The sequence below is a fragment of the Gekko japonicus genome, unplaced genomic scaffold (assembly GCF_001447785.1).
Source record: "Gekko japonicus isolate JY-2015 unplaced genomic scaffold, Gekko_japonicus_V1.1 scaffold433, whole genome shotgun sequence".
NCBI lineage: Eukaryota > Metazoa > Chordata > Lepidosauria > Squamata > Gekkonidae > Gekko > Gekko japonicus.
Window position 1 is genome coordinate 154005 of NW_015160222.1, and position 14414 is coordinate 168418.

Consider the following 14414-nt stretch of genomic DNA (forward strand, 5'->3'; position numbering starts at 1 on the left):
GCTATAAGCCACGTGGGCCTCGCTTTGCAGCGGGGGGAGGGACCGACGGGGCCCGGTGGCTGCAAGCCACTCGGGCCTCGGTTCAGAGCGGGGGGGAGGAGGCGGGAGGGAGAGATCAAGCCGGGGTGTGGAGGAGACGGAGGAACCTGCGGGATGGGGGGGAGAGCTTACCTGCTCCTGCTGGTTCCTCCTCCGCCTGCTAATGGGGGGGGGGCTTCCCTGCTCCTGCTGGTTCCTCCTCCGCCAGCTCAATTTGGAGCTCCCCCCCCCCGCGAGTTTCACGGGTCTTCTTTCTTGTATTTTCTAATTTTACTTATTATCTCTACCACTAGGTGATAGCCAGAATTATTTAGCTGAAAGGAAATTAAAGATAGGAAAGCATTTGGCAAGAGTTGTTTGATACCCTTGTCATAGTTTTGGTGTAGTTAGGTGACTGCATAACTGAACAGTCAGATACTCTCAGTTGGTTATCTGTTATTTCACTCACATTGTGGAGTGTCAATTATGAAGTCAAGAACGTGAAGTCAAGTAGAATTCTGTATTGTATTGAGGGATCAATGGCAGTGGTGAGAAGCTCTCTGCTCTATAGGCTTGTGGGAAGCATATCATGGAGCATCTATCTCATACACACGCGCACGCACACACACACACACAGAAAGATCCTTACAGGTCTTGCTTAAAAGGTTCTATCATATTCACTTCCAGTTCAGCCACAGTATCCTCTCTTCTCCTACTTGTAACTCATGACATTTCTGCACACACACATTTCACATTACTGTTTTAAACTGGATGTTATCCATTGTTGGCCTGATTCCAAGTAAAGTGATACAGGGACAGCAGTTTCATACAGCAAACATCATCCCATTAATGAGCCGTCTCTGAAGCACTACGGCCATTTCGAACTGCACCACCTTTCCCCCCTGCATTTTTTTGCCACGTGATCTTTCTCCCCGCCCCTCCAATTGTGTAGCATGGTATACACAGAACACTTCTTCCTGTCAGCTATGCTGCCATAATGGTTGGGGGTGGGATGCTTGCCCTGTGTACCAAGTACCGCTGCATTCCTTCTTTGCTTCTGTAATGCTTGCTTATCTATGGCCTTGCAGGTGGTGTGTAGTGTCTGGGATTCAGGGAACCGTGGGAGCACTTTCGGTTCCCAGCTTCGGCTCTAACGGCCTGGGGCTGCTTCTCCCGCGTGCGGGAATGTGACTAATTGGCCTAAGGAAGGGGGGGTGCATACAAATACCCTATATCCCATTATGCTTGTAGGGCGACGCCATTCTTAACAGTGACTTTGTTACTGCATCTATAGCTCTGCAATAAAGTATAACCTTTCTGATAAGTGTGTACTCAGTTGTTGGCTGTGGAATCTGACACTTCCACACACTTCAGTAACAGTTCTGCATAATACCAACAATCACACATGCAGAAGAACAGAAATAGATTCAAAGAAATCAGTCTTCTTGTCAGACAGGAAAGTGGCATATAACTTTGTGGTGGAACAGGCCTGCTCTGGCCTACAGGCCCTGTTCCACCCCACCCTCTAAAGTTTTCCCAAGACCTGGATTGGCTTTTCTCTCCCTCTGGTAACTTGCCACCACCACCTGACCTCTATAAGGAATTGTCCACTGGGAGGGTCAGGGCTCCCAGCTTCCCTTCCAAGTTCTGAGGCTTTGCCTCTGTGTTTCCTGCTGCCCAGCACCTGGCTACCATGGGGACAATTTACTGCCTTGTGCGCCCTGCAAGGAATAGCAACTTGCCAACTGCCTGCCTTCTCCCTGGTGCTCCTTTTAAAATAGCGTGCCCAAGACGGTGAAGATCTATGCGGTACAGAGAACCACTGCTAGCATCTTAAGTTATGAAGTATATATTAAAAAGAAAATTTTTATAAGCATACTTTTAGCACAGCACCAGACTGAGCAAGGGATCCAAAAGAAATTGCTAAACCTAAATCTTCTGTCCCTTTCTAACCCTAACCCTATTAGTTGTTAAAATACAGGATAGGCATTTTAGCTTTAAGAAGTTACAAATCTCTACATTATCTTGCATTATCTTGCAGCTCTCTCCCAGCTCTTCAGGCGAGCACATGGTCAACGGCTGCCTTCTCAGTTAAGAGCTCTGGTTGCTGTCATGGATATAGCACCCGAGGAAACCTTACCTCCTCCTTGCTGCAAGGAGTTTTTATCATGTCTGTTTCTCTACCCACTGACCCGGTCAGGCCAGGTCAAGGAAGCCTTTCCTGAAGCCTCTCTAGCATTTAACACTTCCAAATCTCTGTTCCCTGCTTGAAGGGGGTGGGCTTGACCATCCCATTGTCTAGGCCCATTAGCATTTCTGCCTGTTCACTGCCCAGAGGGGGGAGGGGACTCCTTAAATATCACAAACTCCTTAAATATCCAGCTAGAATTCAGAACAGTAGTGTTGCCCTTGGAACTAGGCCTTGTGGGAGCTACACAGTTCCCACCTAGTCCACCTCTCTTCATTGGTGTTGCTTAATAATACAAAATGTTTTCATGAGCCTTTGTTATCTGCTTCTTGCGGAAGTGGGAATCTCTGAGCACAGATACAGCATGTTACTGCTCTGTGGTTTAAGATGATAGCAGGGAAGGAGACATTGGGCAGCTGCTGTTGTAGTGGTAGCCATGTGGCTCTCTTAAGCTCTGGCTTTAGCTTCTTGTATGTTTCATGAACCCAGTAAGTTTCCAGCAAATATTATATAGGAAGTTATGTAACTGGGAATCTTAGCAACAAGGCTTATTCCTCTTGCTTTTGTCCTCTCACACCTTAATACGTTTCCTTTTTTGCTGTTTTCAGACAACCACGAGGCAGTGTTGCGTTTTAATGGGGCTCCTACCAGAGGGTTTCAGGCTGATGTAGGGGGGAAAACAACAATACGTCTGATTAATTCCCAGGTAAGTCTGCCTTACAGATGCGTACCAAGAAACTACAAAAGAGGATGCATTCTGTGGGTTTTAATGAGGGCCTAGCTTCAGCTCTTTTTGCTTGGCAGACTTGTCTGTGATACAAGGATCTGTGAGCAAGAATAGTAGTGGAAAGTAGAGGAATCGGCAGGATCAGCTCTTTTGTTGCACTTGCACATGAACAGAGCCTCTGGAGATAAAAGGACTGCCTCCAACCCTGATTAACAAGGTTAAAAGTTCCAGTTGCACAGAAATGGACAGTAAAGAATGCAAAAAAAGGACCGTCTGACAAAGAATTTGATACTTAAGCTCTATAGGCCTTTATTTACTCCTGCTTTTATTTATTTATTTATTTATTTTTCGCATTTATACCCCGCCCTCCCCGATGGGCTCAGGGCGGCTAGGTGGGGCAGCCCCAGCTATGTACATATTTCTTTTGGGTTGTATCACATAAGTCTTGTGATACATCACACAACAAAAATGAAGCTTCTCATTTACTTTGCAGCCATCCTTCCCATAAGGCAATTGGTAGGTGCATCTTAACACTTTCTTCACTCTGGGCCTTCTCTCTTGTTTCTGAGTCTCATCTCTGCTGGATTTCTCACCCAAGCCACCACGTGCATCTCATACTATTAAAAGTTTTTGGTTTTGCTTGTGCACTGTTTCCAACAAGAGTATCATAGTCCCTTTCCATGGTTCCATTTGCACCATGAGGAACCACTACCTTTCAGCTCCCTCCCATGCTACAAAGGTAACCTTGAGCCTTCTAGGATGCTGTGGCACCTGCCCATGCTGGCATTGCTGCGGTTCCTAGGAATGGTGACACTGGCAAGCAAGAAGCTCCAGACTGGGCTCCTTTCCCATAACCTTGAAGTTCTGACATTAGCCAAGCTGCATTTGCTCCCCCCCCCAAAAAAAAAAAGTGACATGAGAAAGGGCCAGCAAATGGACTGATGGCAGATGAAGAACTTCAGGTTGTAGTCACACACGCCAGTTGAAGTGGAGGGGAAGCAAAGCTATTTCCTCCGGAGGAATTTGACATGCAGTTGTGAGATCGCACATCCCTTTGTAGCTGCCCATCACTGTGTGGGTGAGTCAGGTTTTTTTGGCAGTTTGTTTCCCATGCACATAAACAAGGAATTGCACCTCCGCACTGAGGGCTCCCTATGGAGTATGCAATGATGTGCATACTGGAAAGGGGGGGGAAGGGCACCAAGCCAGGATGGAATGATCAGACCATCCCGACGGCATGAGAGCATGCTTGTGTGATCAGACAGGGGAAAGTCCCATCTGTGGCCCATTGGAAACCATTACAGCCAGACTTTTCCCGGTGTCTTTTAACTCTGCTTCTGTGGCAGAGCAGCATGGGTTGCCGATGACTCTGGGATGCTTCCCAGATGTTGCTGTCTGATCGCGCCCTATAGATCTATCAGGCATTCACACCTATGTTGGATCTAAAGGCACATGTGATTGCAGCTTCAGTGTGTGTGATGTCTTAACCCAAACTCCTCTCTAGTGATAAAGAGAGATACAAATCACGTTCCTCCGTCATAAAGTTCATATTGTAGAATCGATTTTCCTTCGCTTGTCAATGCAGAATACCTTTTAGTGAGAATGCTATATAAATTCACATCATGTATAAAGTTAATTTCAAAGACTAAATCTGAGCAGAGAAGAATTTCACATTCTTTGGAGCAAATCTTTCATTAAAATTTGCCACCACTGTAAAGTTTCTACACTCTGTGCACACAGTTCTGTTTGGGTACATGATGTTACCCAAGAGATTTCCATGTTCTCTGCAGCTGTCCCCCTCAAACAACTTGATTGATTAGAGCAGCAGGAAAAGGTGAAGCCCTCTGCATAAAAACCAAATGCTGAAAACTGATCCTTTCTGAGGCACCTAACATTCACAGCTGTATGAATTGCACTATGGGGAATGTCTTTTCCAGTATTCCCTCCCTGGGTGAGGGAGGAGAATAAGTCAATTCTATTGGAAGGAGTTAGAGCTTTATATATAGGGTGACCTGAAGATTAGTTGATACACAAAAGTAGAGTGCCCTGTGGGTATATAGTAATGTTCATTAATCAGTGTGATAGTTAATACAGAACAGAAGCAGTAAATGAGAATTAGCAAGGAAGTCAAAGGCCAAACAGTTTAGCAGCCAGTAAAACCAGGAATTGATTACGATCAGTGCAGTGGGGCAGGATAGGTAAATCTAGTAGCAGCTACATGGTGGCTGATGAAGAGCGAGATAGGAACTACAGTATTTCATGGGAGCAGCCTTGCAAAGTTGTTTGAATTATTGGTGCCTAGCACTCAGCTAAAAATAGCCAGAAGTACTTGGGTGATAGGATGTTAATAAGGCAGTTGAGTTACTGGATCAGCGAATTTGTTAGAGGAAGTTCATGAGAAACTGCCCTGTGCCTACAGTGCATAAAAAGCTCTAGGATGTGAAGCTGATCAGCCCACATCCCTTTAAAGTTCCTTCACATTTTAACCTCCATTTCCCCTACAATAACAAACAAAAGATTGTGTCTTGTGCCTTTCACTGTGGTGTAAGAACCAATGTTTTTCAAGCTTTGTGCTTTGAGCAAGCCCTTTCCACATTGTCTTGTCTGCTGAATGAACTGTTGCAGGTTTGTTGCACAGTTAGTCCACTGGCTGTGTCTGTTGGCCCCTTAGCCAACACATGTGACTGACACAGTGACCCCAGCACTCTTGAAATAGCCCTTAGTAATTACTTCTTAACAACCAACAGCAGACAGATTTTTAGTGTTGTGAAACAGTTTCCAGTGCAGTAATCTTTTGTTATCCTCTCATGTTGATCCAGGTAACTTCAAAGTCCACTGGCCATCTCATTTAATAGCCACTATTAGTTTACAAGTCTTATTCATTCATCAGATGCTCTTTTAAGACCAAAGTATTAGCAGGTCACTTCTCAGGCAGAGGGCTTTAATGCCAGTATAAACAATTGGTAACAGGCACAGAAGGGAGCAAGTGTGCATTACGTGTAGACACATATGCATGTGATGTGATGTGAACCATATCTGAAGTGTTTAAGCATGGGTACATGTGTGAGTCATGGCCAAGTGCAGCTTCCTGCTGCATCTGTGGGTGGTGGAATAAAATATGTAGGTGCTTCAAAGGTGATGATATATATTGCATGTACACATGATGGACGGGGAGCATTAGCATGTCAGCAGGTAAGGGATTAGTGAAGGAGACACTAGATTTCGGTCCAAGGTTATAACCTATAAGGATATAACCAGAAACTCTTGTTGGTCTCTAAGGCACTACTGGACTCAAGTCTAGCTGTTCTACTGCAGACCCGACATGGCTACCCCATGAAACAGTCTTCATGTTCACAAACACTGCGTCTCCGGCAGCTAGACTGTAGGGATTGGTTAGACTGGAACTTCTGGCTGCTGCTGGTAGACAGAAAGCTGACAGATAGTTAAGAACATAAGAGACGCCAATGTTGAATCAGGCCAAAGGCCCATCCAGTCCAACACTCTATGTCACACAGTGGCCAGAAATACCAGTGCCATCAGGAGGTCCACCAGTGGGGCCAGGACATTAGAAGCCATCCCACTGTTGACCCCCCCCCCAAGCACCAAGAAGACAGAGCATTACTTGCCCCAGAGCCCCTAGCTATACCTTGTGGCTAATAGCCACTGATGGACCCCTGCTCCATATGCTTATCTAATTCCCTTTTGAAGCCGTCCATGCTTGTAGCCGCCACCACTTCCTGTGGCAGTGAATTCCAAGTGTTAATCACTCTTTGGGTGAAGAAGTACTTCCTTTTATCCGTTCTAACCCGACCGCTCTGCAGTTTCATGGAGTGCCCACGAGTTCTTGTATTGTGAGAAAGGGAGAAAAGTACCTCTTTCTCTACCTGTTCTTTCCCATGCATAATCTTATAAACCTCGATCATGTCACCCCTCAGTCGTCTTTTCTCCAAGTTAAAGAGCCCTAAGCGCTTTAACCTTTCCTCATAGGGAAAGTGTTCCAACCCTTTTATCATTCGAGTTGCCCCTTTCTGCACTTTTTCCAAAGCTATAATATCCTTTTTAAGGTGTGGAGACCAGAACTGCACACAGTATTCCAAATGAGGTCGCACCATTGATTTATATAGCGGCATTATGATATTGGCTGATCTGTTTTCAATACCCTTCCTAATAATCCCCAGCATAGCATTGGCCTTCTTTATTGCAGTCACACACTGTCTCGACATTTTCAGTGAGTTATCCACTACAACTCCAAGATCTCTCTCTTGCTCAGTCTCTGCCAGTTCAGACCCCATCAATGTGTATTTATATTTAGGATTTTTGGCTCCAATGTGCATCACCTTGCACTTGGCCACATTGAACCCCATTTGCCATATTGACGCCCACTCGCCCATCCTGGACAGATCCCTTTGGAGTGCCTCACAATCCTCACTGGTTTTCACCACCCTGAACAACTTTGTATCATCCGCAAATTTAGCCACTTTACTGCTTACTCCCATCTCCAAATCATTAATGAACAAGTTAAAAAGCAGTGGACCAAGTACTGATCCCTGCGGTACCCTACTGCTTACCACCCTCCACTGAGAAAATTGCCCATTTATACTCACTCTCTGTTTTCTATTAATTAGCCATAAAAGGACTTGTCCTTCTATCCCATGATGTTTGAGCTTACTTAGGAGCCTTTGATGAGGAACTTTATCAAAAGCTTTCTGGAAGTCAAGGTAAACAATATCTATTGGATCCCCCTTGTCCACATGTTTGTTCACCCCCTCAAAGAACACTAACAGGTTAGTGAGACAAGATCTTCCCTTACAGAAACCGTGCTGAGTCTGCCTCAATAGGTTTTGTTCATCTATGTGCCTACTAATTTTTTCCTTAATAATGGTTTCCACCAATTTACCCGGTATCGACGTCAGACTGACTGGCCTGTAATTTCCAGGATCTCCTCTGGAACCCTTTTTAAAGATGGGAGTGACATTAGCTACCTTCCAATCCTCAGGAATGGAGGCAGATTTTAAGGAAAAGATTTTAAGTTTTCATTTAGGCAGTAAGTAAGTAAGTTTTATTCACAGTCATTGACCAGCACATAATACACCAATGGCATCTCTTGCAACATAAATGATACATATGACATTAAAATAGAAGCAGAGTTTTAAAAGCAAGTATTTAAAAAGGAAAAAACTCCATAAAAACCATAATCATTAAAATTAATAAAACTAAATCTTAATTCTCCCCTTTTTGAGCTACTATAGTTTTTCTAAGGCTGCAGACAGATATGTGCTAAGAACAGGCTCATGGCACTGTGAATGTGTTTCCAGCACTCTTTAATCTGGGTGTTTGTGTGGCATAACAACAAAACTGCTGCTGTATATACCAGGAGCGCAGGCTAGCTGCATTACCTCCATCGTGCCCAGAAGAAGGAAGAATCTTACTCCATGTGCAAATGAAACCAGAGGCCTTTCTTTTGGGGTCTCATGGACACACAGTTGGAAAATAGCCATGGAACTTTCTTTTTATATGTGACAACAGCTGAGATTATTATATGTGCAAAAATGGAAAACTTTGATAATACCTGCAATAGAGGAATGGTTGATGAAGTTGTTAGAGCTTGCAGAGATGGTTAAACTTACTGCTTTGATTAGAGAAAAGATAATTGCTACATTTATACAGCTGGAAACCCTTTATAGACTTTTTGTGTGACAGGAAAAAGAACTATTTGATGATTTGTGGATTTGATGATTAAGGGGGTATAAGACTATAGATAATGGAGAAAAATGAATTTTTAAAATATATATAACTATGGAGTAAATGTCAACTTAGTAATATTATCTGTATTTGATGTAGAGAAAATTGGAAGCCTATTTTATATTTCTATTTCTTTTTTATATTTTTTCGTTATTTGTGTATTCTTTAGTAGTTTTCTTTTGTATTCTTTTGTTGTCTGTGTATTCTTTAGTAGTTTTCTGCTAGTTTTTGTCTTTTCATTTTTTAAAAAAATCTTCATAAGACTTATTTAAAAAAAAAAGAAGGGTCTTACTACTTGATAATATCCGCCTCCTGCGGCTGCCTCCCCTGGAGCCTTGTCTACCCAGCCGCAGCAGGAGTAAAAACCAGGCAGGTGAGCCAGTGGGATTCCGCTCTTGCTTGTCTCACCTATCACTGCTGCCTCCTGCTGTGCTACTGGGTGAGTGCAGTCTCAGCAGAAGGAAGCCTTGTATTGCCAAGAGCTCCTGATATGGTTCACCCCTTCATAAAGCCTGAAGGCTAAGTTGCGTTCGAGTTTTCTCTGTTCAGCCCACTTTCAGTGGGAGGGGGGGGACAGTATGACTAGTCAGTATCTCTAGCTCTTGTGCTCTGTGGGCTTCACTGGTGTGCTACAAAGAAATCTACATTAAAGAGAGAGCTCAGAGTATATTCAGAGTCCTGTGAGGCTCTTTGATCTATGTCTGCATTCACCCTTAATCAGTTTCAGCATGGCAGTTCCTACCTTCTTTCTTGCCTTTTCATGCAATTGTGAGGTTCGTCTGATTAATGTTGCACGCGCAATGAAACTGTGTTTAAATGACCCAAACTAAAATGCACTATTTGGAGAACCCAGTGGGTTTACATGCACACATAAATTATTTAAAATTATATTTCTTTATCCTTCCTTTCGCTATGCAGCTTGATTTGAGAGATCAGTCTGTCTCTCCTATTGTCCGTGGCTAGATCTGTGTGGATTCAGAGATGCAATTATCACATACCATGACCAAGTTAATGGACTAGTTCGCCCAGAAAACTCCACCTTTCATTTCAGTAGTAACTGTGCTAAAAATGTGTGATTTTCATGAAACAATCCCAACTATAGTTACATCCTCTGAAACCATCATATATCTAATTTCCAACTGTGAAATCAAAGGAATCACAAGGATAAAAAAAATCATAAGAGTTGGGGGACTACTCAGGGATATAGAGTTTTTTGCAGGCCTTGGGAAATCTAAAAACACAAAAGTGGTGGAAAACTGAACAACTGCAGGTGCAAGGTTTTTGTTCTGTTTTCTTTTAAATTACAGAATGGTGACCAAGATGACCTTGCACAATCCCAGCCACTGTTTTGTATTGCTAGGCAACCCTATACAACATTGCTGAGGAGTCATCGGCAGTGGCCTTGAGTCTAAAAGCAAGTGGTGTACACTTTCAACCACCACTGATCACCTGGACAGTAAAGATCCTGGCTGCCAGGTGATTGCCAGTGATTTGGGGTGGAGGACATATCCTGTATGCCTCCAGCCTCAGGCCATCACTACTTGATCAGCAGGGTCTTTGGTGGTGGCTGGGAGCTGAAAGCACACAGGAGATGCTTTTGGTCCCAAGCCACCAGTGATCACCTAGCCAGCAAGTCCATAAAACCACTAGGCCAAGGTCTGGCATAGAAGGGGGGAATGAGATTTCCCATCCCCTGTGAGTCCTCAGTCAGTGCTGTTTGATTTCCATGTGCATTTTAAATGGGAAACCGTGTATTAATTGGTGTCTGTTTTGTAATTCTCAGCTTCTTACTGTTGAAGAACAAAAGGTTATTACGGATCCGCAATATAACACTGGAACATTAATTGTGTGGGATCCAGCACCATATCATGCAGATATCCATGAGGTAAGATTGAGCTATATAAATTTTAAGGTAAGTGCATAATTGTTTATCAAAGCAGATGCTAAGGGTACGAGGGGCTGGCACGGTGCTTATCCAGGAAAAGCCTGATGCTTTCCTTAGCAATTTTACAATGGGTTTTCTTCATTTTCATTGTATGACACCGCATTGCACCACAGGTAGCCTAAAGAGCCAGCCAGGAAGGAGACCAGAGCCACTAGGCTTGGCGGGACTCAGGTGGGCAGTTGCAAGAGCCAGGTCTAGGTCACGAGAGCCATGTAAAAGATTAGTATTGTTTAGGCTTGTGTTTGTTTTTTTAACTCGAGTCTGGGGATCCATGGGAGGCCCTGAGGGTATTCCTTCTCATGCCCATTTTGCTAATATGACAACAGTTTTCTAGTTCATATAACTGCTGCTACCCACAGTCACCTCACTTCCAGATCACTTCAGACACTAGCCAGGAAATGAACTGCCAAGCAGTAGTTCAGCACTAGGCACTCTGGATGAGTAACGTCAAGAGATGGAGGGCAGTCCTAATGCAGCCATATTTATTTCTAGTATAAACTTGAAATGGTTCTCATTATATTTCCCAATATAAAGGATTCCATCATAGTGATAGACGCCACTTTGTGTCCAGAGACAATAAATAGCCAGTGATTATTTCAAATGAATGCCAAAGTTCCCTCACCTTGTTCTTCTTTCACCTGGACTGTCCTCCATAGCTTGGCGAGTTCCCAGAGTATCCTTTCTAGCCTGCCGATTGGCCCCCTTATAAGGCCTCCACAAAACCCAGTACAGGCTCCTTGACAGTCCCTGGACTCTTGGAGGGCGGCTGGGCCTCACTTGAGCCCAGGGAGTGGAACAGCTGGGGCTGGTTCTCCCTTGCCCACCCCTTTTGCCCTGGCTGTCAGGTCAGATGTGCTCAGCTGTCTTGGGAGTGGTGCAGCCCTGCAGCATTGGAGCTGCCAGTGGTGCTGGAAACAGCCTGAAGACTGGATGTGGTGTTCTGCTTGGCCATCCCTGGGTAAATCCAGGGCTGGCTCTGTCACTGGGAAGGGTCCTGGTTCTGGGTGTCTGTGAAACAGTATGAATGGATGGAGCCCTTGTAGAGCATGAAAAGACATCATAATTCTGGAAACCATTTAATCTGCGTCAAACTGCAAGACTTGGGCATTTTCCAGACTGCTTAAAGTTTCATTTTCATTCCCCAATGTTACCAGATTTTTTTCTTGTGTCCAGACAACTTTGTTAACATCCCATTGCTATACCAGTTTTCCCCTCATTCTTTTAAAAACTAGTTTTTTTCCTTTTTTCATTGTGAAATGGAAACTTTTTTTTCCATTGTGAAATGAATTTGCAAGATAGCCTCTTGCTCAGAATGTGAACATTTCCCCCGCCTTGAGGATTGCTGCCCAGAGTGGCCCAGGATTTGGGCGGCTTTTTAAAAAATTACTATTTGCATGCCAATGCAGAAACTTTCAGTGCTGGAGGGCAAAGAGGCACTCCCATTAGGAAGTCTGTCACCAGCAGCCAATCATTGTCCTCTGTTATTTCATTCAAACTCCAGAGCAAATTATAGCGCTCCTGAAGGTACTGGAGCACCTGGGTCTTAGCCAGGACATGGAGCAATTAATCAAAGTGCTCCTGAATGAACATCGACCCCACACACACACACATCTACAACTCCCCTCTTCATCATTAGCAGCCCCCTCCCCCCGCAGAACTGTGGCAGCTCATCTGCAGACATGTGCGTTTGCCCGTCTCCTTTGCTTGCGCGCTCTCTCTCTCTCCCCCTTCCCTTCCATGTGTTAAGTGGCTCCTCTATAGAATACTTGGAAGTATAAATAGGGGTCTCCATGAGGCTGCTGCAGCACTTCAGCACATGCCCAAAAAATATCCGAGGGGGAGCAGGAAAACAATCCTGAAATGTGAATTTGAACAGACAGGAGACTGATGGGGAAAGACCAAAGGAAACATGCCATTGTGAACTGATTGCACTGATAGTGTGATCACTGGATCTGCCACGACACTGACAAAAAAATGAAAGGTGGCTTCAGTCTGGAAAATGTGTTCCCATATAATGATAAACACAGAACAGCAAAAGATTGTGTGTTTCTGTTGTATCAGTACAGTATGATGTACACTTGTATACATGTGTGTGCAACTCAGGGAAGGAGGGCAGGCTGTAGAGAGCTTAAGAAGGCAGCCAAGTCAGCAGGAAGGCCTTGCACGCTGATCAACAGAGGTAAAATTGACAGGTTGTTCCATTTCAGACTCACATATGATGAGAAAACTCTGGAGTAGATTCTGTGCTCAAACTGAAAAAAAATCAAGGAAGAAAATCAAAAGAGAATCACACCTTTAACATGCTTTAAAGTAGTGTTTTCCTTTTTCAAAAACATTCTCGTGGTTAAGCTCCCAACTAATGTAGCTTTTAAAAACATTGTTTTGATAACTTCCTAGCTAGCATGGCCATAGTCTTTAGAATTCATTCACAGAAGAAAATTAGGATTCCTTGCTTTTTTGCTTGGATGCAAATAACTTCTTGGCTGCAAAGCTTAGTAAAATCCTAACAATCCATCTAACTGGAAATGTTTTGAACATGTTGTTTTCTCTTACTATCTGGGTTTCAAAGGATGATATGCTGATGGGGCAAAGGTTCCACCTTGCAGCACTGGAACAAGATAACGTGGTTCATAGGCTCCCTTCAACACCATGATACCACATGAATGTCAGGCCTCACCTTACCTGTGTGAAACAGCCAGTTGAGGCACCCAGTACTGTACACGGTGCCATCATACTGCTTTCGGTCTGGTTTCCCCACCCCCCAGATACATAAGCTGTTGTGGCAGGAGAGTGATAATGTGAAAAATGTGCATAGGGAAAACAACACTGCATGCTTCAGAACAGCTGCCTCTTTTGCTCAATGTATTGGATCCTTTGCTGTGTTCCCCTCCCCGCAGCATTTCCTTCCGACCTCTGGAAACTAGATTGCAGAGGTTGTGAGCCACACAGGTCTGCTGGTGGAAGGGACAGGAATGATTATTTCTTCTCCTTCCACCTCCTTGCTGCAGTCCCCATCCCACGTGTCTTATTCACATAGCTCTTGTGACCCCCTGGGACCTTCTTTCTGGAAGATCTGCTGGGAAGAATGGGAGATAGCAAAGATCCATGTTCTTTCCACTGGTGGAAGTTAGGTTCCATCCCTTCGGTTTTAATTGTCAATCTGTCTCCATCTCCATCTGAACATATTTGGGCAGCACTGATCACCAGTTTCCTTAGCCATTGTCATTCTTCTGCCACAACTGCTTGTGTATTTGGTGAGACAGAATATTTTGAGCACAACTGTGTTTTGAATATTCATTTTTAAAAATGGACATTTTATTTTATTTTTAATTTCTAGTGGTACAGAAAACCAGATTACAATTTCTTTAGCAGCTACAAAAAGTATCGAAACAGACAACCTGAGCAACCTTTTTACATCCTGAATCCCTATATGCAGTGGCAACTTTGGGATATCCTTCAAGAAAATTCACCAGAGGATATCCAGCCAAATCCACCCTCTTCAGGAATGCTTGGTATGTTATTTCCCTTCTAATGTGGGGCTGGATCAAAAGATGATATTCCACCAGTGTAAGAGCATTTAGAGCTGCAGAACAGGGCTTCCATTGTCAAAGGAGGCAAGTGGTTTTGCCAATTCACCCTACCAATGCAGACCCCTACTGTGCCGCCATGCTGTTTGTGCGGGTCGTCCCCCCACTGCAGAGTTTTGTGGGCTAAGTGGGCTTCTGGGAGACTAGAGGTAATGCCACTCTGCTAGCCCTGTTCCACTCATGGTACTTTGGATCCAACCTGTTGCA

General features: G+C 44.2%; 1 protein-coding gene across 2 annotated transcripts in view; it reads left to right on the top strand.

Annotated features, from left to right (window-relative positions):
* Nucleotides 1-14414, top strand: part of ST6GAL1 (ST6 beta-galactosamide alpha-2,6-sialyltranferase 1) — a 119939-nt gene that overhangs the window by 87908 nt on the left and 17617 nt on the right. For both annotated transcript variants that reach the window (XM_015411363.1, XM_015411355.1), the window contains 3 exons: nucleotides 2815-2912; nucleotides 10459-10560; nucleotides 13958-14132. In XM_015411363.1, the coding sequence (XP_015266849.1) occupies nucleotides 2815-2912; nucleotides 10459-10560; nucleotides 13958-14132 (375 nt within the window). The remainder of the gene's footprint in view (nucleotides 1-2814; nucleotides 2913-10458; nucleotides 10561-13957; nucleotides 14133-14414) is intronic.